Source organism: Protopterus annectens, chromosome 5.part0, assembly GCF_019279795.1.
Source record: "Protopterus annectens isolate FY-2018-M chromosome 5.part0, PAN1.0, whole genome shotgun sequence".
Lineage (NCBI taxonomy): Eukaryota > Metazoa > Chordata > Ceratodontiformes > Protopteridae > Protopterus > Protopterus annectens.
This window is the reverse complement of record NC_056735.1, coordinates 712,348,521-712,371,405: the sequence shown is the minus strand read 5'-3', so window position 1 is coordinate 712,371,405 and position 22,885 is coordinate 712,348,521. Positions and strand designations below refer to the sequence as shown.

The window sequence follows — 22,885 nt, the reverse complement described above, 5'->3', positions numbered from 1 at the left end:
TGGAATTGTCCAAAACAGATACGGAGAACAACCATGTTAATGTGGACAATGTACATGATTTTAATGTGAGTCTTAAAGAACTGGAAAATACATTGTATAAACTACAGAGACTTACATGGCAGAGAAGGCACTTTGAAGCGTGTTTACACTTCAAATTAGTGCCGAGAGGTATGAGGGTTCTCTGCATGCCTACCTATGGCAACAGCCATCCGGACTTATTAAGAAGGTGGCAGCAGATGAACCTAGAGCTAAGTTATGGGTATATGAAGCTGCTCATAGAATATTTTACTCCCTTGGAAGATGAATTGAAAAACAAAGCCGAGATGCTATATAAAGATATCATAGAGAATTTTAAAGGGGCAATGTTCGAGCAACGGATAGACTCCATACTTAATCAAACCTCTGCCTATGGAGAGAGGTTGCAACAGATCAAGATGCGCAAGTTACAACGCGATCATTTTGATTTTACCAATAGCCAGGTCTTTGTTTGGCCTAGGAATAGGAGAGACAATGAATCAGTACCATACACTAATCGCAATGCGAGTGATACCAACAGCAGTCAAGTTGGCGTTTCCCCTTTAACTGAGGCAGCTACTACAACGGATGTTCCGATTTCATCCACGGAAGCTCCGTCTCTGTTCATGACAGAGTCAGACAATACGCCACCGCCTAACCAGCTAGCACTTCAGCGCTCAAGTTTACAGAATCCAGGGGCTAAACCGAAGATAGCCCAAAGTAACATAGAGCGTTTTTTACCGCTCCCTGTACAACAACAGCACTTTGCAAGAGGCAGGTCCAACAGCAGGGGGAGAATGAAGAGGAAATACTCGGGAGAACAGCAGTTCCAGAGAGGGAGAGCAAGGAATTGAAGAACTTGACGGTTAATCTTTCCAACTATAAGTTGACCTCCACTGATGAAGCTCTATTGAATCGTGGTTTAAACTATATTCCAGCTCAGGTGAGTAATCTGCCGGAATTGTTAACTGACTTAAGACTCTTTATACGGAGTTTATCTCTGAAGTTATTTTTTAATCAGCAGAGCAGCCCATTAGACTCCATAGACAATAAAACGAACAACAAACTTAATTTTAAAAAGAAGAGCGTGTTTACACCTGCACCATCACCAGTAGCAGAGTGTTTCTTGAAGAGCTGCGAAAATGACTTTTACAGATATTTCTATGACCACAAGCACAGTGCTCCCTTTTTCAATACTTACACTAAAGAATGGGACAGTATATATTTGTTGAAACATGCAAGTGATTTAATTGTGAAACCTGCAGACAAAGGAGGTGCCATAGTTTTGTTAGACACAGAAGTCTATATTAAGAGCATGTTAGAGCTACTGAATGAAGCAGCCACTTATAAACCGATTACTCATATGGAGTTTGAAAAAGTTGTGTATGATATACATCAAGAATTATATGAATATGTTATGTCCAGACAAATTGATTATGAGCTATACCAATATTTTTTTGTTGAGAAATCTAAAATACCTTACATCAAAGGGCTGCCCAAAATACACAAGGGCATTTTTCCACCGCCCATGAGACCCATAGTTGTGGGACAGGGCTGGGCTACAGAGACTTTATCTGCGTATTTAGATAAAAGATTAAGACCCCTAGTCTCTGAAACTAGTTCTATTCTCAAGGACACTTATGATTTGTTAGAGAGCTTTGATAAATACTCTACAGATTTGGACAGAGTTCAGGTGTTTGTAACTCTGGACGTGAAAAATCTTTTTACCTCCATACCGAATGATTTCGGTCTGGAAGCACTGAGGTACATCATTCACACGAGTAAGAAGTTTGGTAATAATGATGAGATTCTGTTATGCGCTATTATGGAACTCATATTGACGCATAATGTTTTTAAGTTCAGAGACCAGCTTTATTTACAGCAGTGGGGGGTTGCCATGGGCACCCCCTGTGCTAACACATACGCAAACTTGGTCATGCTCCATTGGGAGCGTACCTTCTTGTTTAACAATGATTGGTTTAAGAAGGTCAGTCTATATAAAAGATTTGTGGACGATATACTGCTGTTTTGGCATGGGAGCAATGCTGAACTCTTGTCCTTCGTGGATTATATGGAATCCACTACAGGATTTCTGAAGTTCACAGTTAATTCATCTACAGATAGGATAGACTTTCTTGATCTAACTATATACAGAGGACAACAAGGGAATTTAGAAACTACTCTGTATAGGAAAGAGTGTTGGAGGAATAGCTTGTTACAATACAACAGCATGCACCCGAGATTTGTGTTCGACAGTATAGTGAAGAGTCAATTCACCAGAGTCAGAAGGTTATGTAAAACAGAGACTGAACTACATAAACAAAGTCAGTTCCTTTTAGAATGTTTTGCTGAGAGGGGTTATGATAAACATAAGACAGAACTGGTTAGAGACTCTGTTTTATTTGGGAAGAGAACACAACAATGTGATGCTAGAACACATAGTGGTTCGAATGGTGCTAGTAAGACCTTTGATAACACCAAAGTGAGGCTGAACCTTAGATACACTAGTGACATCAAACATATCAGAAACATCATTAGCAAGAACTGGCATATTCTATTGACGGACCAACGCATCATGAAGTTAGTAGGTCCAACACCCTCCTACATTTATCGCAATAGTAAGAACCTTAGGAGATTACTCTGCCTAGAACCCAGTCAGCCCATTAGATCCAAGACATCCAAGGGTGATGCTCTTGGCACATTTCCTTGTCAGAGATGTAATATCTGTAGATACATCACTATGGAGCAGTTGTTTGTACATCCTACCCTGTCTTATAGGTTTGAACCACATTTTAAAGCAACATGTGAGGACAGAAATTTAATTTATCTTGCCAGTTGTGTTATGTGTAATGCTTTCTATGTTGGGATGACGACTAGATCATTGAAGGAAAGGGTACAAGAACATGTTAATGAGATATCGAAGAGTGACATGAAGAATGCCCTAGTGAAACATATTACAACAAACAGGGGGCATTCTTTTGTATTTAGGGTTCTACAGAAGGTTACACCGAGTAAGAGGGAGGGAGACATATTCAATGACCTAGAATAAGTGGAATTGAGTTGGATTTTTAAACTCAAGGCTCAGCATGAGCCTGGACTAAATCAATATGTGAGCATTAGGGCTCCCTTGAAGGCACGTACACTCAAGTAAGCGGTATTTTATGTAGAGGTGTCTTTCTGAGACATACACCCAGGTTCACAATTTTCTAGTAGTGAAATAGGAGCCTTATTCCAGAGAGCTCCACATTTTCATAGTTATAGCACACATCCTGATACACTTTAATTAGGGTCATGTAGGTGAAAGTATCATGTCATATAATTGGACATATCATCAGTATTTTAGTCTGTACACACACTTATATATATATACTTCATACATTTTAGTAAACACACGGATACCTATATTTGATAGTAGTTTATTACTTCCTTCCTTCATTCGGGGAGCGTTATGATCATAGTTGAGCTATTCATTGGCGTTCTAAATGGGCTTATGTTAGTTCCGTGTTATGCGATGCTTTGAAGCTACTTAAGTTAGCGACCATGGATAGATTCATAAAGTTGTTCATAGTGGGCTCATTGGATTGGCCATAATTTTATCAATTTTATTAGTTTTATTTATTAACTAGCTAGATTCATTATATCATGTGATCATGTCAGTAGATTTATTCATCAGGTTGGATTTTACATATTTTAGTATGCTGTTTATTTCTTTTTTAGGTGTAGCATAAGCCCTATGGCGTATATATAATAGGTGGTTGATGTTTTCATTTTTTGTTGACTGGCAGTGATGATATGTCCACTTTTAATATCTTTTGAACATCTTTTGATGCTCGTGGCAGTTTGATCCATGCATTCATTGTAGGAGGTGTTTGAGAGAGTTTTATGTCTGGGTAGGACATTCCATGATAATTTCTCCTGTCACACAATGATTAGTTTATTCAGTTGGATACGTGAATAGTTTCATGAGCTATGGTTCATGCAGTTTCGCTTCTAGGTCTCCGTCACTTTCATGTTCAGTGTTAAGATTATATAAGGGTTCACGTTCGGTTAGTTCGACAACTAAGAACCTGGTTTCAATTTGATGTTTGCAATATTTGAAACATAGGAGCATATATTTTGTCAGCTGGTAGGAATGCTTTACATTTTCAGATGGGAGACAGTTAAGTTTATGTTAGTTTTTGTTTGTTACATATAATATACATTTGTGTCTTGATGGTTCACATAATAGTAGGTTGTTACAGCATGATAGCATTGCTTTCAGTCTGTGTGTTCACAGACGTTTGGTTTCATGAATGCCGCTGAGGTGCATTTGCGGTTAGTTGTGGTTGCTGATATGGAGGGTAATTCTGAGAGACTTCAAGAAATGATATGCAGATGGTTTTTAGCTAGGTGTCGATAGCTTGCCCTCAAGTCTCATCATATTGACTGAATGATGACTTGTTTTTGGATAATATAAAACTAGGATATTTGTCCCAGAGAGATAGCGAGCAGGACATTAGTAGGAGCTGCCATGATATATACTAACATCTAGCGACTCGTATTTTTTAGTTATCTCAGACAAGTTCAAGGGAACTGTTGAGCAATGTGAGGCATGATTTTTGCCTTTGTATATATGTATTTTTTGCTGTTGTGTATATGCATTTTTTGCTGTTATGTATATGCATTTTTTCACTCTCATATCATTTACATTGGTATATATAGTTTATATTGTAGAGAGAAGAGTTCTCAGTAAGGCTCTATGGAGAAAACAAACAGTTTTAGGCATCGTGTTTTATGATATGTTAGCATTTTTATGTTAGTTTGTGTTTTATGCTTAGGACAGTTTTGACATCATTTTTGGTATCATGTCCTACTTATGTCTGTTGTGTTTTTTATGCCATATTCATATCTTAGCTGCTTTTGAGATGCTTTTAAGATGCTGAACAGTGAAATAGATGGTTCAAGTGTTTTAGATCAGATTGCTCAATTGTTTAATTGTTTAATTAGTTGTACATTTTATTGGAGAGGTGTGTCTGTTTTAGAGTATATAAGCACTGCATTTTAGATTATTTTGTATAAAGGATCTGAAGAAGCGTGTTTTACGATTAAAGATTACTTGGTTTTATCCATTTATTGTGGTGGTCCGTTCCAGTTTGTCTTCAGTACTATGGATGGAACTTCCTGCCCCGAGGGTCAGCCATCTGGGAAGACAAAGGTGCATAACGTAAGGCAGGAATCTTCCACTGTCCAGCCTCTGCCGGGTGTTTCTCCTGAGGTTATTATGCACCCAGAGTCTCATCCAGTTGTTTTGTCAGATTCTTCTACCATGTCTGGGTTGGAGGCCGGTGAGGATTTGGTAGGCAGCATGTCCGACGATGCTTTGCAGGCATCCATTTGGACGTTCAGAGGGAACCACGGTTGACTGTTTCCATGATGTCTAATGGGGTTATGCAGTTTCTTTTCAGGAAGAGGGTCCTCCTGCAGTTGGGGAATGCTGTCCTGAGTCTGGGCCTTCTCAGGTTTCCAGGATGGATGTTCCTTTGAAGAAGAAACAGAAAACTAACCATGTTTCTTCTGCTCCTAGGGATTCACAAAGTGAGTGGCAGGCCTTTACTCAGGGGTTGTTTAATGCTTTACTGTCATTGCGGCTTCCTCAAGGGGTTTCAGTTCCTGCTCCTCCTTGGTCCACCTCTTTTCCTAATAGGCCCAGTGACTTCCACTCTTCTGAGGTGGATTCTGATGATGACTCCCTTGCTTATTCTGCACAGATTCCTTTTCCTTTAGACTATGGGACTGACGAGGAGAATTCTCATATTCTTGATAATCCCTCTGAGGAAATTTCCTTTGGGGATATGATCTTTAGGATGATGGACTTTTTTTTAAGTGGGAGGATGCCTGGGTTTCGGATATCCATAAGCGATACTATGAGTTACTGCAAATGGAATCTCTGAAACCTGCGCCCATTCCTCCTGTCTTACCTGCTTTATTGGATATTTTTCCACTGCCTCTAAAGTGCTGGATTCTTTGCCCCATGCTCCCAGGAAGTCTGGGTACCTGAGGATTGTGACATTTTGTTTAAATGCCCTGCTGCTGACCCCTCTGTGGTGTCTGTAGCCGCTGATAAGCCATTTCAATTGCTTCCTTCATCCAAGTTACTGCCTTCTGACAAGGACAGTAGGACCATGGATAGGCTGGGCAAGAAGGTTTATACTTCCTTGACCCTAGCTTTTAGGGCTATTAATCATCAGACCCATATTTCTAGGTATATCTTGGCTCTTCTTTCTCAGTCCTGTCAGGTTATTTCTGATCTTCCAGACTCTGAGGGTAAATATTTGGCTCTTTCCTTGTTTGGGTCTTCCTCTCAGGTTGTTCGTCATTCTATCAAGTGTAGTTATGATGCTGCAGGTGCCTCTTTTAGGGCTGCTGCCTCTGGCTTGGTTCTGAGGAGATATTCCTGGTTTTGGCTTAAACCTTTGCCTGATGATATTAAGGATAAGTTGCTGGATGCTCCTCTGGATAATACTCTTTTGTTTGGGGAAGCGGCTGCTGGTTTAGTTAAGTCTCTTCAGGACAAGGGGAAGGCTTTACAGGAGCTTAAGCATGTCTTTGTTTTTCCTGTACCTAAGTGTCAACATAACTACCCTTCTAAGCCAGCCTTTGTTCATAGGCAGTCTCGCCCTCCTTCTAAAGGTAAAAAGGGTCGTAAATGGACTCCTCCTGCCAAAGCCACTCTGGCTGCTGGGATTCTTAAGCCTTCCTTTTCTGACAAACCAGGTACTGTCTGACTATCTCCCCATTCCCAGCCACATTCCTCTGTCTCTTCGCCTTTCTCTTCCTGTTTGGCTCTGGATCACCCAGGATTCTTGGGTTTTGTCAATCATTAGTCAAGGGTACTTCATGGTCTGGATTTCCCATCCTCCTTTTATGGGCATTCCTCAACCTCCTCAGGAACAGCTTCCTTTTTTCCTAGAGGTTCTTCGGGACCTTTTGTTTCAGGGTACTGTTCAAGAAGAGCCTGTGTCCCAAAGGGGGAAAGGGTTTTATTCCAGAATGTTTCTACTGCCCTGAAAAGAAGGTACTTGGAGGCCTGTTCTAGACCTCTCCCATCTGAACACTTTTCTGAGGGTGCCTTCCTTTTGGATGTTGTCCCTTCAGTCCCTTTTTCCTCTCTTGCTCCCTCAGGCCTTTCTAGTGTCTTTGGACCTCAAGTATGCTTATCTCCATATTCTGATCCATCCTCTTTTCAGGAGATTTTTGATTTCGCTGTTGCTTCCTTGCATTTTCAGTTCTGTGCCTTGCCCTTTGGCCTTTCTACTGCCCCAGGGGTGTTCACCAAATGCCTCGCTCCTGTGATTGCCTTTTGCAGGCTTCAAGGAATCCAAATCTTTCCTTATTTGGATGATTGCTGATTCAGGCGTCTTCTCCAGAGGTCCTTTTGCAAAATCTTCATTTTACCATTTCTCTTCTTCATAGCATGGGGTTCACAACAAACTTCAACAAGTCTTCCCTGTCTCCTTCTCAAGATCATGTCTTTCTGGGTTGCAGGTTTCAAACGGTGCCAATGCTGGCATCCCTGCCTCCTCCAAAGGCATTAACTCTCATTTCTTTCTTTCAAACTCTTCTTCCCCGGCCTCCATTTCAGACAGGGATTTTCTGAGGGCTTTGTGGCTCATGGCTTCCACCATTCCAATGCTTCCTCTGACCAAGCTCCACATGAGGAAGTTCCAGTGGCTTCTGAAGTCGGTGTGGCTTCAGCTTGCTCATCCTTTAGACTTTCCTGTTCTTCTTCTCCCATGTCTCAAGGTCGAACTTCTGTGGTGGATTCAGCAGTTGTCTCTGAATCCAGGGCTCCCATTTCAGCCTCCAATTCCCTCTCAGGGTCTATTCACAGATGCTTCAGATGTGGGCTGAGGAGCAATGTTTGGCTCCCTGAAGGTTCAGGGAGTGTGGTCGCTTCGTCAGTGGAAGGAGCGCATCAACATCAAAGAGATGAGGGCTCTTCTTCTGGCTTTTCAGGCCTTTCATCTTCTCTTCTCTGCACGGCCTTTCAATGTTTTCATGGACAATACCACAGTCATCTGTTCTATCAACAAACAGGGGGGCATGAGATCCTACCGTCTTTGTCGGCTGGCACTTCTGGTATGGGATCTGGCTTACCAGTATTGTGTGACTCTTCAGGCTATTTACATTTTTTAGATAGGAACATTGTGGCAGACAATCTGAGCAGGTCCTTCACTCAGTCCCATGAATGGATGCTTCACAGGGATGTGTTTCTGGACATTGTTCACCAGTGGGGTATTCCTCAAGTAGATCTCTTTCCCTCCCCTTTGAACAAACAACTTCCTCTCTTTTGTGCCAGAGTCCAAGGGCCTCGGGTGTGGAAGGTGAACCCACTTTCATTTTCTTGGAAGGGGATGTTTCTTTGTCCATTTCCTTTCCTTACTCTCATTCTGAAAGTCCTGTTCAAGATTCAACAGGATGCAACCAAAATCTTGTTGGTGACTCCCTTTTGGCCATGACAGCACTGGTTCCCTCTACTTCTGCATCTCACCAAGGGCAATCATCACAAGTTACCTCACAGGGTGGATCTCCTCACATGAGACAAGAGGTCTCTCATCCATCCCCACCTGTCCACGCTTCAGCTGACACTGTGGGTGATAGGGTTTTGATTCTTCATAGACAACTTTTTGCTGAGGATGTGCTGCAGGTCCTGCAGGAAGCCAGGAAACCTACTACTAGGAAATCCTACTTGTCTAAATGGAAGAGGTTTTATATTCAGTCTCTTTCTCGTGACCTGGACCCACTTCCTGTGGATGTTCCTTTGGTTCTTTCTTATTTGCGTGAGTTGCTCAATGCTGGTTTAGCCTATTCTTCTGTTAAGGCCCACTTATCATCTCTTTCTGCTTGTCTGCCTTTACCTCCCCCGATAGCTTCTAGATTTGAGGCTAAGCAGTTTCTTAAAGGTGTCCTTAATATTACACCTCCCAGGAAGCCTGTTCCTCCTCCCTGGGATCTTAATTTTGTTCTAGAAAAATTGACTGAGGCTCCTTTTGAGCCTGCTGTTTCTGCTTCCTTGCAACATTGTTCTTGGAAGACAGTTCTTTTGTTAGCTCTTACTTCTGCCAGATGGGTGTCTGAGCCCTTATGGCTTGCCCACCTTTTTTGGTATTTCATGAGGGCAGGGTGTCCTTGCATACTAATCCTTCTTTCATGTCCAAGGTGGTTAATGAGTTGTCGCTTAATCAGTCTGTTAATTTGCCTACCTTTTTCCCCTCTCTGCAATCTGACAGTGAGAGGGTGCTGCATACTTTAGATGTGCATAGACAGCTCAGATGTTATTTGAATAAAACTAAAGCTATCAGGAAGTCTGACCAGTTATTTGTTTCCTTTCAGCCTAGGTCTTTAGGTTTGGCTGTTTCCAAGCAGACTATTTCTGCTTGGATTTCAAAGGCTATTTCCTTTTGTTACACTTTTCATGACGAGAGCCTTCCTTCTACTAGAGCTGTGGCTTCTTCTGGTGCTTTCTTCAGGGGCTTAGCTGCTAATTCTATTCTTGTAGCCACTACCTGGACCTTTGTGCATACCTTTACCAGACATTACCAGTTGGATGGTACCTCCAGAGCCAGAGCTGGTTTTGCTGCTGCCATTCTTCATGGCTTCTTGGAGGCTCTGCTGCTTCCTCCTCCCAGGTTTCTTGTTGAACCTGGCCTCTGCCATTTTATAAGGAATACTGCAGCGGTGAATTAAGGACATAGTACAGTTGTGTAAAATCTTATCATAACGGTAGATGTCCTTGCCTTCACCGCTGCAGTATTCACTCCCTCCCGCCATCCCCCTGGCCTTTTTCACTTCCTAGCAGTGCAGGTTCTCCTTGGTTTTCCTTGGACTGATGTTCCTACTGGGGCAATCTGTTCTGAGGATGGTACGCCTGAACATCACTTTTATGCCCTACCTCACACAAGGAGTAAGAAGGTGATGTTCTACATATCTTAAAGGAACAGAAATTGTTTGTAAACTGGCCGGACGGAGGGCTTCACGACAGGAATCCCATGTGTAAGGAATACTGCAGTGGTGAAGGCAATGACATCTACCGTTATGGTAAGATTTTACACAAATGTACTTTTTCTCAGACTGCATGATCCATAATACACAAATGTTATGCTTTTGTAGCATTACCATACATACAAACACATTGCATTTTATAAGTTCATGCAAACTGTTGTATTTATATGTTGTCATTCTCCATGTTTTAATCTTTGTCTTCAACAATACCAGACTACCCTCCTGTCATACTATAACATTCTCCTTTCTTGCTTCCCTTCTCTCCCTTTTCCCTGTCTTTCTTTCTGTGCTTTCTTTCTAGTGTCTCCACACTCATTCCACCAATTTCTACATCTTTTTTTCCAGATTCTACTATTCTCACTTCCTACTATTTGCCTCATCTATTGCCCTGTTCACTCTGACTACACTTTTCTAATGTCACTTGTTTTCCATCCTCTAGTAATTTCTATTTTCATGAACCCTGCCTTTGGTAATGTCTGTCATCTTTATTCCTTTCTCCATGTCCCCTGCCCTTCATATACATCTCAACCTCCAAGCATTAAAAATCATAGCAGTGGTCTTTAAAAAAATCATAGCAGAGGGTGAGAAAGAGGAGGACTTTCTTATTTTTTTCAGAAGAGAAGGTCTTCATGAGCCAAAATAACTCAGTTTGAAGAGCATTAACCTGACGATCCAAAGGTCCCTGGTTCAATCATGGGTTTTGGCAAATAAGCTTCTAGAGGTGGGTTTAGTATAATGATTTAGGTCTTCACCTCATACACACAAGGGACAGTGTTTGATTTTGAATTTGGATTATTGACTAAACTATACATTACACCCTACATAGTTAGTGCTCAAAGGTGTGTCAATGGACTTATTTATTTATTTAATGAAGTATATACCCATGAAAGAGCTGACTATATGAAGAGCATCAGTAATTCTAGGAGGACCAAGATATAGCAGCTGAGAGGTATGCAGCTTCATCTACTCCAAATAAATATTGTAGCCATCATAACTTGTACTGTGTTGCTTTAGTTTCTTCCCATTCTTTCTGTAGAACCTTACATCTCCAACACAAGTCAACATTACCCGTCACCTTTTCCCTGCATCCCCAGCATGCTGTTTTTTTTTTTTCTGTTGACCCTCTTCTCCTAATCTCTTTGCAGTCCTGAGACACCTATGGAATAACTTCATGCACTAGTTCCTCACTGGTCCTGATACCTTTAAACTATTTGCCTTTCCCATGTTTCAGTCCATTTCTCACATAAGTGTCCTATATTCTACTTCACCTACCTCACCCTAAGTTTCAAAAGCCAATGCCTTCCTCTGAAGATTCAGTCAGGCATATGTTGGTAATGAGAACAAAGAATTCATGTGATTTGATAGAATAGCTGGAACATGTTGCTTTGAAGATAGAAGGGATGAAAGATTAACCCTCATGCTTACATATAGCTTGGGTGATGTCGTATTTCAGGTGATTTTCTTCCTAGATGATACGATAAGTGGAACAGGTGAAGAGGTAGTTAGGAAGCCATAATAAAGCAAACCTTAATTTTCAGTGTGTTTCTCAAAATAGATATGGCACTTTTGGACACCTATGAAGGATGGAGATTCAAGTGAGAGGGGAGAGATTGTCCCACAGTCTGGCTTTGGTTAATGAAATGTAGCAACTGCTACAAGAGCTTATAGATGAGAAGTGGCTGTCTGCTAGGATGAGGGGGCTATTTTAGTTGCTCCACATTGAAGTCACTGCAAATGTCAGTGTTGGATTTGTTACTGGGGAAAGATCTATATAGATCCAGAATGATCCAACACCTCCACTAGCATTTTTTTTTTTGCAGAAAGCAAGCTTCCCTATACTCCTGAGGTTTCTGCAACCTGGAGGGAGATCACAATAAATACAGATACAAAGTCCCTCTCTTTCTGTTAGATCCCAGACAGAGTCCATGAAAAATGTTTCCAGCCAATACAAATTGCTCATATATAGAGTATACAAAAGAGAAAGAGGCAAACAATGCAATGTTTCCAACAAAATAACCAGTCTGGTACTGAACAACTGAAGAAAACCTTTCTAGTTGATTCCATCAGTGTGATATTTTGTAGAGGACTGAAGTGACTGGCAAAGGCAGACAGATTCACCCTTGTCAAAACCAGGAAATATAGTTGCTCCAAACCACCACACAGAAGACTTGAAACACAAATAATGGAAAAATAAGAAAACCACTGCCCACGGTAAAGAAAAAGCACTCACTTTAACGTTTCCGCACTATTAAAACATAAAATAAATTAACATACAACATTCACAGACTAAGTGCTTTTGCCTGATAAATATATTAAGGCATCATCAGAGTCGACTCTGATGCTTTAATGTACTTGATCAGGTGAAAGTGCTTAGTCTGTGAATTTTGTATGTCAATTTATTTTATAGGTTCATAGGTTCATAGGTGTGTACTAGGTGAATGGCCCTGGAACCTTTACAAGCCTAGCCCAAAAATAATTGCCTAGGCACCGTGCCACTTGATGTTAGTTCACAGTGCCCATACCCAGTAGTGCAACTGGAATAATCCCTGGAGTGAACTTTCTGTTACCCATCCACTTGTCAAGATTTCTCTTGAAGAGGGCCCATGAGGTGCTCTTCTTGACATGAATGGGAAGCCTATTCTAGAGTATAGGCAGTCTTTGGGAGATGAATCTGTCCCTCCAGCATGTTATGTTAATTGTAGTAATGAGTTTGTGATCTCTGGAGCGTGTGACATGGGGGGATTGGGAATTCTTTAGGTGTAGCATTTGAAGTAGGGCATGGCTTTGTAAGGCAAGCAGAGATCACCTCTAAGTAGATGATAAGACACTGAGAACAGATGAAGTTTCTTAAGTCTGTCCATGTAGGACATGTGCTTAAGGCCTAGGATTCTTTTTGTAAGGTACTTTTGTGGCCTTTTCAGCTGTTGTAGGTGTTTGCTCAGGTACATGCCAAACAGAGCGTTATATTTGATGACTGGTCTAATGAGGGATGAGTAGAGAGGGATGATGACCTCTTTCTTCCTGGATGTGAAACCTTTGATTATAAGATGTGCCATGTAGAAGGACTTTCTGACCACAGTGGCAACATGGTGGTCGAAGGTGAGGTGGCTGTCGACCTGGGTGCCCAGATCTCTTATGGCCCCTTCTGTGTTCAGTGGGCTCCCATCAATGTGTTAATTCATCGGAACTGAGTTTTTTCCAAAGGGGATGATAATGCATTTTTTTGGCATTAAGCTTCAGGCTGTGGTTCCGACACCAGTCGTGTGGAAACATTAAAGTGTTGAAACATTAAAGTGAGTGCTTTTTCTTTATGTTTTAATAGTGTGGAAACATTAAAGTAAGTGCTTTTTCTTTACCACGGGCAGTGGTTCTCTTATGTTTCCATTATTCATGTTTTAGATTCAATCTTGGGCTGTCAGAATGGCATTTTGCAGATTCCTTTACTACCTAGATGGTATTCTGATAAGGCCACTCCACTGGACTGCTCCAAGATGTGCATGATTTGCTGTATTCAGCTCTGGTCTCCAGGCAGTTTGAGAAAATAGATTCTGGGACACAAGACATACAATGGATGAGCTCCTTACAGTGGATGCATCATCATAGTAGGAAACAAGGCAGACCTTTCAGCCTTTCCAAAAGCTTTCCAAGAATTATGAGGCCATTTTAGCCAGAGACAAGCTAGCAGTATTCTTATGGATCCTTTAAGATGTGAATGGAGGTGGCTTTAAACTATCTGTGCAGAAGATTAAGAAACACTAAAGACTATTAAAAAGTGAAAAATACAGATCACAAGGGCACAGGGCTTTTTAGTCATTCACTTTTACATGCAAAATATGAGACTTGAGATAGAAGGGAAAATAGTGAAACAAGTTAACAGCCTCAAGTTCCAGGGAGGGATGGTTGAGGAGAAGGGATGTCTGAATGATGAGGTCAAAGCTAGATTCAGTGAAGGTGCACTGAGTGTCAGGGGTAGTGTGTGACACCAGAATGCCAACAAAGCTGAAAAGTATAGTATATAACACATTGGTGCAACCAGTACTTTTGTACGGTACAGAAACCTGGGCAGCAAAGCCAGAGGAGTTGAGAAAGTGGTGGGTGATGGAGATGAAGTTCCTAAGGTAACTGGAAGGATGCATAATATGGGACAGATTAAGAAATTAGGATATCAGAGCAGAAGCCCAAGCACCTCCAATTGCAGAGAAGGTCAAATACAACAGATTATGGTGGTTCAGGCAGACATGCAGGAAAACAGAAGGCAATCTTTTGATGAAGATTTGGGGAAGACAGGAAGCTGGCAAAATGAAACAAGGGCATCAAGCAGAGAGATGGATGTACTGTGTGATATAAGATCTGAGACAGTCAGGCATGACTGTTGAGAAAGGTAGGAGAGTGGGCTTGAACTGAGATAGAAATGGTGACAGTTGATACAACACCCCATCTCCATATGGAAAATGGAGAAAAAGGAGGTTGATGATGATGATGATGATGATGCAGAACAGTCACTTTGGAGTTGGCATAGATGGGGATATATTTATGGCACGGGATACTGGTGAGTAGTCTTGACCTCCATCTGAATACAAATACAACTGAGGGGGTTGGTTTTTGAAGATACTTCAGAGGGAAGTGTCTGCCAAACAGTGGCTAATGGACTGATCTGTAAAATGATACTTGAAGGATATTACCTCTCTACAACTTATGTAGATGCAGACTGTAATGTGTGAAGCATGTAAGACATATAGAAAAGCTTACTTCATGCTGATATTGGCTGTAAGTATACTCATGACAGGGTCAGCAAGGGGCAGCAGGGCAAAAGACTGACACATTAACTAATACTGAAGGCTTTGCAGCTGAATACTGCTTTCAAAACAGAAAATATGATGTTGCTGATTCACTCTCTCATTTAAAATTCCACAGGTTTTTTTCACTTGCCCAGAAGCAGAAGTAGAGGTGAAAAAATGTCTGAATTTCTACATGCATTTTCAGAACAAAACAAAAGTGCTAATACTGCACTAGGTCTTCATAAAGGCTATAACTAAACTGTGAAATGGACATGCACTTATGCAGTTTTTGATGAAGGAATGGGCTATGGTAATTTCCCGGGAAATCATTGCAGAGCAATTGGCATGCAGAGGAGAAGTAGTAAGATTGGGATAAAAGCCCTACAAAAGGGATGTGTATTTATGAGAGTACAGAATATATGGGAGAGAAATTAAGTCAAAAGGCATAATCAGAAATGGGGTATGATTACAGAATTGCTCACCTTTGATAGTGAACATTTGCTAAATATACTGCAGCAGTAGACAACCTTACTTTTTTAGCTTTGGGTCTATTAATCTGGCAGGAGCTTTTAATGCTATCTGTATACTAGGAGAACAGGAAAAAAGTGGCATGGGATCTTTCTGAAGTCACTATTAGGAGTGCTTCATACCTCAATGACCTACATTTGGCTGTGTACACTTTGTCTTAAAGTTATATACTAGGAACATAAACCTATTAAATATTTCATTGTTGATTTATAGCTTTCAAATATTACATGCTTAATAACCTTAATTTGTGTAGTACATGCTATACAATGGAAGCATATGTGGACTATATAACAAGAGTAATTAGTTCCTTATCATATATGATGAATTAATGTGATGGTCTCATTGGTTGCTATCAGTTGTATTTTCAATAAATGAACAATTCCATACCATAAAGAGCTTGTATTCCTTGTATATCATCATCCGAAAGTTTGAACTTTGATGTTGGAGTGTACTGATAAGCAGGATACATTAAAGAAGACTGGGTTCTTGAATGGTCAAGGCCCAGTGAGTGACCAAATTCATGGGCAGCAACAAGAAACAGACTGATATCTGAAAAAAAGAGAGAGAGTACAGAAAATGATCAGTATTATCCATTAAATATGTTGCTGAACTATTTTATAGAAATGGCAGTTAGTGGTTAAGGTTCAGAAAAATTAAATCATTACACTTTGTACACTACTCCTCATGTCCAGTTTGCCTAACCCTGGTCCAATATAAAAATATTATAAATCCAGACAATGATAACTGGGCAAGTGTAAAAGGTCTAAATATAGTTTATATTAATGCTGGGAGCATGAGAAACAAAACACACTTGATCTACAGATGGCTTAACTACACCAATTTGCAGAATTTTAGAGCCTAGAACAAATGTCTCAAGTATGATCCCTCACTTTAACTCACAATGCCTCTGCACATACCCATTCAGTACTCAGATATAATATGCATACAAAACATGCGTATTTTTTTAAACAGTACTATTTGTACTCTCCTAATGATAGACTGGATTGATGGTGAAAGAACAAATGGACACAATAATACATTTCAGCTTATTGCTGCCAGATATGTATAGACAACATGCCTCTTCACTCCTACATCCCAAATATATCCACTTTATTGTATCTCTTATTTGTTAGTGTGCAAAGGAAATGAAGTTAATAATGACCACAGTAATGTATTTCAGTTTATTGTTTGCAGACAGTACACTTCCTAGGCAAGCCATATAAGGGTCATTGATGTCTACCCTATACTTTCAGATACAGTTTATCTCCCTGTTAAAAGAAAGCCACTTTCTGTGTAGATTTGTGATGTTAGATTGGAATGAAAGTGAAAGAAAAAAATAACTACAATGATACATTTCAGCTTGGCATACTCCTAACCCCTTCATCCTAAAGTATGCCACCTCCAATATACCCTTCTAATGTTAGATTGGGATGAAAATGTAAGAACAAGTAACCACAGTAATATGATGCAGTATGCTGCTGTGAGTTGTATATGCAAACCCAAAAGTTTTCCACCTTCTATGCACACTTTCAATGTTGCTTGTCATTTTACCCCATGATGACCATCAACTCTAATGTGTGAAAGATTTACAAGAAATTTGATTTTTTTCATAGAGAAAGTTATGAAGTCCAAACATGGAGGGTGGTGGGAGAACACTCTTCTTTATAGTTATATTGGTAATTAAAGTTAAATGCAATGGTATCACCTTGATTTAATGACATCATATCTGTTTCTAGTAGTTTTAATGGAAGGACAGCTTAATTATATTTTCAAACCAAGAAGAAACTTCACAGTGTAGAGGGTGTGATGTTCACTTCCTAAATTATGTTATGCACTTAGTTAACTTAATAAAAATCGAACTATAAAATATAACTATAAAATGTGTGCTCCAAATTCAACTAGGATTACTTGTTTGTGTGTTTCAATAAAGGATATTCCATTTTAACTCAACTGTGGACTACCTACTTTTTTCTATTTGATTATTTTGTAGCATGTATTTTATAGTTATATTTTACAGTTCGATTTTTATTAAGTGAACTAAGGGTATAACATAATTTAGGAAGTGAAAATCACACCCTCCACACTGCAATGTTTCTTGGTTTGTTTTGGATCCAGTATAGGTTGCATGCCGGGTTTTTCTGAGACTTCAAGGCATGCCATGGATTTCTCTTTTTAATTATACTTTCACATACAGAGTGTTAATTTTGTATTATTTTAGATATTTTCTTGTTTGTAGTATGTTTTAAGATAACTTGCCTTAAATGGTGTCATTCTATTGTCACATGACAATATTCAGATCTTATAAATGGTTGTTTTCTCTTTTATTTTACATCTGAAGAAGTCCTTTACTTGTGGAGAAAGTGTTATTAAAGTTAACCTGGTATTCTATGCTACTGTGTTTTTGAACGGGTAACCATTTGAAATGTTGGGACCCACTCAACTGAGTCCACAAACATGTAGACTGAATTGCTGAAAAAATGGACTTACATATATCAAGTCTGAGATGGCCATTTCCCAGAATATTCTATTTTTTCTATGGTATGGCTGTTTCAGAGTTTCAAGCAGATTGAGTGATGAGTGTTTTTATCCTGAATGTTTCACAAGTTGAATGTGGATTTATGATGACTCTTTTGGCAGTGATTTTAGTTCTTTTTGTGGACATTGGTTACAAAAAGGAACATTATTTAGTCTACATACTGGTGACACTTTTGGAGGCATTATTTGCCTTGCCCTAACAGTTCATAATTTTGATAGTAATGTAGATTATTTACTTTTTGTGTCAAATGTGAGAAATTACTTTTTAAGAGTAATCTTTGGTAGCATGTGTAACATCATATAAAATGTTTAGTCTTATAGTAAGATTTGAGTTTTCCTTTTGCAGGTAGAGCAACAGGATTTTTTCTTTCTTTATTTATTGATTCATTTATTTATTTTCATCATCTGTCTCAAAGTCTTGCTTTCTTTTTCCCCCTCAAGTTTAATTTTCTTCTTCCCTTCTGTTTCTGTCTTCTTACTCTTTGTTTCTTCCTTCCTTTTTTGAAACATTAAAATTGTTTTATGCTCCATACCAACTAATGTGCACACTAGATTCAGTGGAATATTGTCAGATTAATCTGACAGATTATTAGACATCTGCTTGACATCATTTTACTTACAGATTTACTGGAGTTTAGCTGAAAATATATAGATGAGGACTAAATCAAATTTTCCTTTATCCCCCATTGAGACTAGTTATTGGCCTATAATCTTTATTAATCTGCTATATAAATTATTTGGCAGCTTGTAGAGCAAATCCTGAGCATGATGATATGAGGCTACAACACGGTTTCTAATTGTACATTTTATGCTGATCTACCCTGCTCAGCTGTCTTGTTTAAGTAGTATGCTAAAATCTAATGCAACTGTTATGCTAATTTTGATCCAGAAGCAGGAAGTACCTCTTGCATCCACTTTCCAGTTTTCATCTTCATCAAAGTGAACATCACCTCCAACTCCTGGACCAGGAGCAAAAGCATGAGCAAGAGTTCCCAAACGGCCATCGAATGGACTAAAATCTCCATGATCTGAAAGAATAAATTATTTAAAAGTGGTATTAGAACAGTGTGTGTAGAACCCTAAAATATTTTTAGAGACTGACTCTTTTAAATCTGTACTTGAAATACAGTTTTGAGTTAATGTGTGCAAGACAAAGTATGTTTTCTTTGCGTGGTTAGAGCAAGTTACTTTCTTAATAGCTACAAGATGTTTTGCTGACCATTTTCTTAATCTGGAGTATCTATTGTACTTTTGTTGATCGGGAAAGTCTGACTGGACACAGGACCTTTTTCAGCAGAGGCCCAGGGAAAAAAGCTTTACATAAGTAAAGACAACATTGACATATACAGTTAATACAATGGTAAGAGATCACATGAGCATGACCAGATCACATATTAAGCAGAAGACAAAGTTTTTGTTTTTACATATCTAAGTAAGTTCAGTAAACAATTTACAATTTACAACAGGTAATAGACATCATGAAATATTCAATAACACACATTTCAGCCAGTGGAAGTATTTACAATATAGCTAGTAGTCCACGTGAAAGAAGGTAGCCATCACATTGACATGTTTAGTATTTTATGTATGTGGGTACTAATAAATATGTTAACACTCTTAAATTAGAGAGGTTTGTAGTATTTTCTAATATGATATTCAGAATTACTCTTTCTAAGGGAAATTTACTGGCAACTAAATAAACTCATGAAAAATGTAACACATTTTAAAATTAAATGATTATCAGCTTTGCATTTAAAATACTGAAAAAATGTTAGCTATGGTGGCGTTTTTTAAAGGTGTTTATGAAAAAGATTATGTTTCGAGACATGAACAAAGCAAACAATGTCTGAAGGATTTCTGTATGTAAGTAAACATTTTGAGCATTAAATTAAGGTTAAGAATGCCTGATGCCCTGGCATACTACCTTGGGTCTCCTTGAATAGAGGCTATTAGCCAAGTAGGAATAAGCTGGTCAAGAAAGAATAAATAAATCAATAAATAAATAAATAAATATATTAATAATAAAGTAGAAGTGACATGCAACATATTTGGAAATGTATAAATATAATTCAATATAAGCATTCTCTGATCAGTTTGATTATACCAGCTTGAAGTTTAGTTACAGAAATAGCTTGCTGAAAATTCATATCAGAAAAGATGATGTCAGATAAAAACTTGAGGGAAAAGCACTGATATAAAATGGCATGCCAAGAACTTTAGGAGACACAGAGAAAGGAACTCTAGTTATATAAGTTAAGCTAGAAGATTGTAACTGGAAGTGAATTAATAAAGACCATGTGCCAAATAGTTATCTTTTTATTCTCTGTCAGTATCTTTCCATCTGTCAGTTAATGACACTTATGAAAAAATTATTTTATATGGTTAAAATGCTATCCATAATCAGTTCTGAAAGTTACAATAATGATAAAAAATGACATGACAGAAATGAGTAGTGTTGTCTCCAACACAAACCAGACTGGCAGCACAGGGAAAGAGCTCCTGCTCTCCCACAAGCAAATAATTCATAGGTAAGTTCATAGGTAGGTACTAGGCTATTGGCCCTAGGGCCTATATAAGCATAGCCATAAAGGTACCCTGGCTTTCGCCACCCAAGAAAATTATGCCAAATGTCTGCTTTCATAGCAGAAGGCTCAGCCTTCACATTCACCATTAGTTGCTACTTTTTACTGAATTCTCCAGCATAATATATGAAGTACAAATTACTTTAATTTTTTAATAAAAGTCCAGGTTCTAATTGAATTAGACTACTGTAGCTCTGTAGGCTCTGTCTTCCTCCAGTGCTACTCAGGTACTAAATCCCAGCCTCACTCCATTGCAACTTCAGTACTAAATCCTAACCTCACTCCTGTTATATCATCATCATACTAGGATATGGACTATGTACACTACACAGCACTACACAGTGCTACTCCAGTACTAAATTCTAACTTCAATCCTGTTATATCATCATCATACTAGGATATGGACTACTCTGTACATGCCAACCCCAGTCCTGTTATACCATCATAGTGGGGGACAGACTACTTTGTACACTACCTGGTGTTACTCCAGTGCTAAGTCCCAGCCTCACTCCTATTATATCATCACACTGTGGGACAGAGTGCTCTACTTTATTATGAAATGCCAACATCAGTCCTGTTATAACATCATACTGGAGGACAGAGTACTTTGCACACTACCCAGTGCTACTCCAGTGCTAAATCCTAACCTCACTCCTGTTATATCATCATCATACTAGGATACACTACACAGTGCTACTTTAGTGCTAAATGCCAACCTGAGTCCTGTTATAACATTATACCAGAGGACTGAGTACTCTGCACACTACCCAGTGCAAATCCAGTACTAAATCCTAACCTCATTCCTTGTTATATCATCATCATACTAAGATATGGACTACTCTATACACTACACAGTGCCACTTTAGTGCTAAATGCCAACCTGAGTCCTGTTATAACATCACACTGTGGGACATAGTACTTTACTTTAGTACTAAATACCATCAGTCCTGTTATAACATTATAGTGGGGGACAGACTACTTTGTACACTACCTGATATTACTCCAGTACTAAAGCCTAACCTCACTCCTGTTATATTATCATACTGTGGGACAGAGTACTCTACTTTAGTACTAAATGACAACATCAGTCCTGTTATGACATCATAATGGTGGACGGGCTACTTGGTATACTACCCATTGCCACTCCAGTACTAAAGCCCAATCTCACTTCTGTTATAACATCATACCAGGGGACGGAGTACTCTGTACATTACCCAATGTTATACCAATGCTGCAGCTGTGTAGTATATGTGGTACATTGCACACCAGAAGTAGAGGAAATTAAATTCAGTAATATTAAATATTAATGAACCTCATTGTCTATTCCTGACATATTCTGACAATTGCTGAGGCTGTAGTCTGACAAAAAGTTCTGAAGCAGGCTGTCGGTAAAGCTCCACCTGTATCTTAGTACTGGTCCTGTAGACAATTATCATGCTTACAGGACCAGTTCTTAGTCTCAGGTGTAGCTGACAGCCCCTGAAGCTAGCTGGTACCATATCACTACCTGTATTTTGTTTGCGATAATGCACGTATCCACTACTAAACATCCCCTTCCTCTGGTTTTCTCATATCTGTTTCATCATTTTTCCATATCACAATTCTTCAGCTCTTTCCTTGCTCTCTTATGCACTACACCAGTATTAAATTCTAACCTCACTCCGATTAAATCATCATATGGGGTCTTAGTATGGGAGTAGCCTTGGGCACATAGTTAATTGTTATACGGTTCTATAGTCTTACGACGTTTTTTGTTGTTTATCATAATATTATTGTATTCTAAGTAATCCTACTTAAATTGTTTGTATAATTCTCTATGATGATAATGCTTTAACTGATGTTCAACAACATATTAGTGTACCTGTGTTTTCCCCTGCAGCTATTGTATGTTCAGAAAGATGTTCTCCTGGGCCTCCACTGAAAATGGGTTCTTCCCAGTCAGAATATATTGGTCAACAAAAGCAAAATAAAAATAAATAAATACAAGGCATGTAAAACCTCTGTCTTGCATGTATTGCAATGCCCAACATTACTACTGTGGGGGGATGCTGTGGGACTAATTTACACAAGAACAACTTCAATAGAGCACTCTGTTGTTTACAATTTTTACATTGGCATTTAACATCAATTTAAAAATTCTGTGAGTTGCAGTGTTATGACCTTGGCTTCCAGTTTGGAATTAGACATTGAACTCTGACAGCCTTCACTAGCCTGCATAGCCTGAGGACTACTGAAGTTCTATTTTTGGAATCAGGAACTACCTCGTGTGTTTATATTTTTGGAATCTCCAAAATATGCCAAATATAAGTCTCAGTACATTTTTTTGTTTGTATTTCTTACCAAAAGCATTGACAAAAATAATTTCAAACATTCATATAACCAAAAACCCTTAAGATTATAGCTGCA

General features: G+C 39.1%; 1 protein-coding gene across 1 annotated transcript in view; it reads right to left on the bottom strand.

Moving 5' to 3' along the window:
• Positions 1-22,885, bottom strand: part of LOC122802773 (stromelysin-1-like) — a 220,913-nt gene that overhangs the window by 96,663 nt on the left and 101,365 nt on the right. Inside the window, exons 4-5 of the mRNA XM_044072559.1 lie at positions 18,800-18,925; positions 15,750-15,911 (exon numbers count right to left, since the gene is read on the bottom strand). Coding sequence (XP_043928494.1) covers positions 15,750-15,911; positions 18,800-18,925 — 288 coding nt within the window. The remainder of the gene's footprint in view (positions 1-15,749; positions 15,912-18,799; positions 18,926-22,885) is intronic.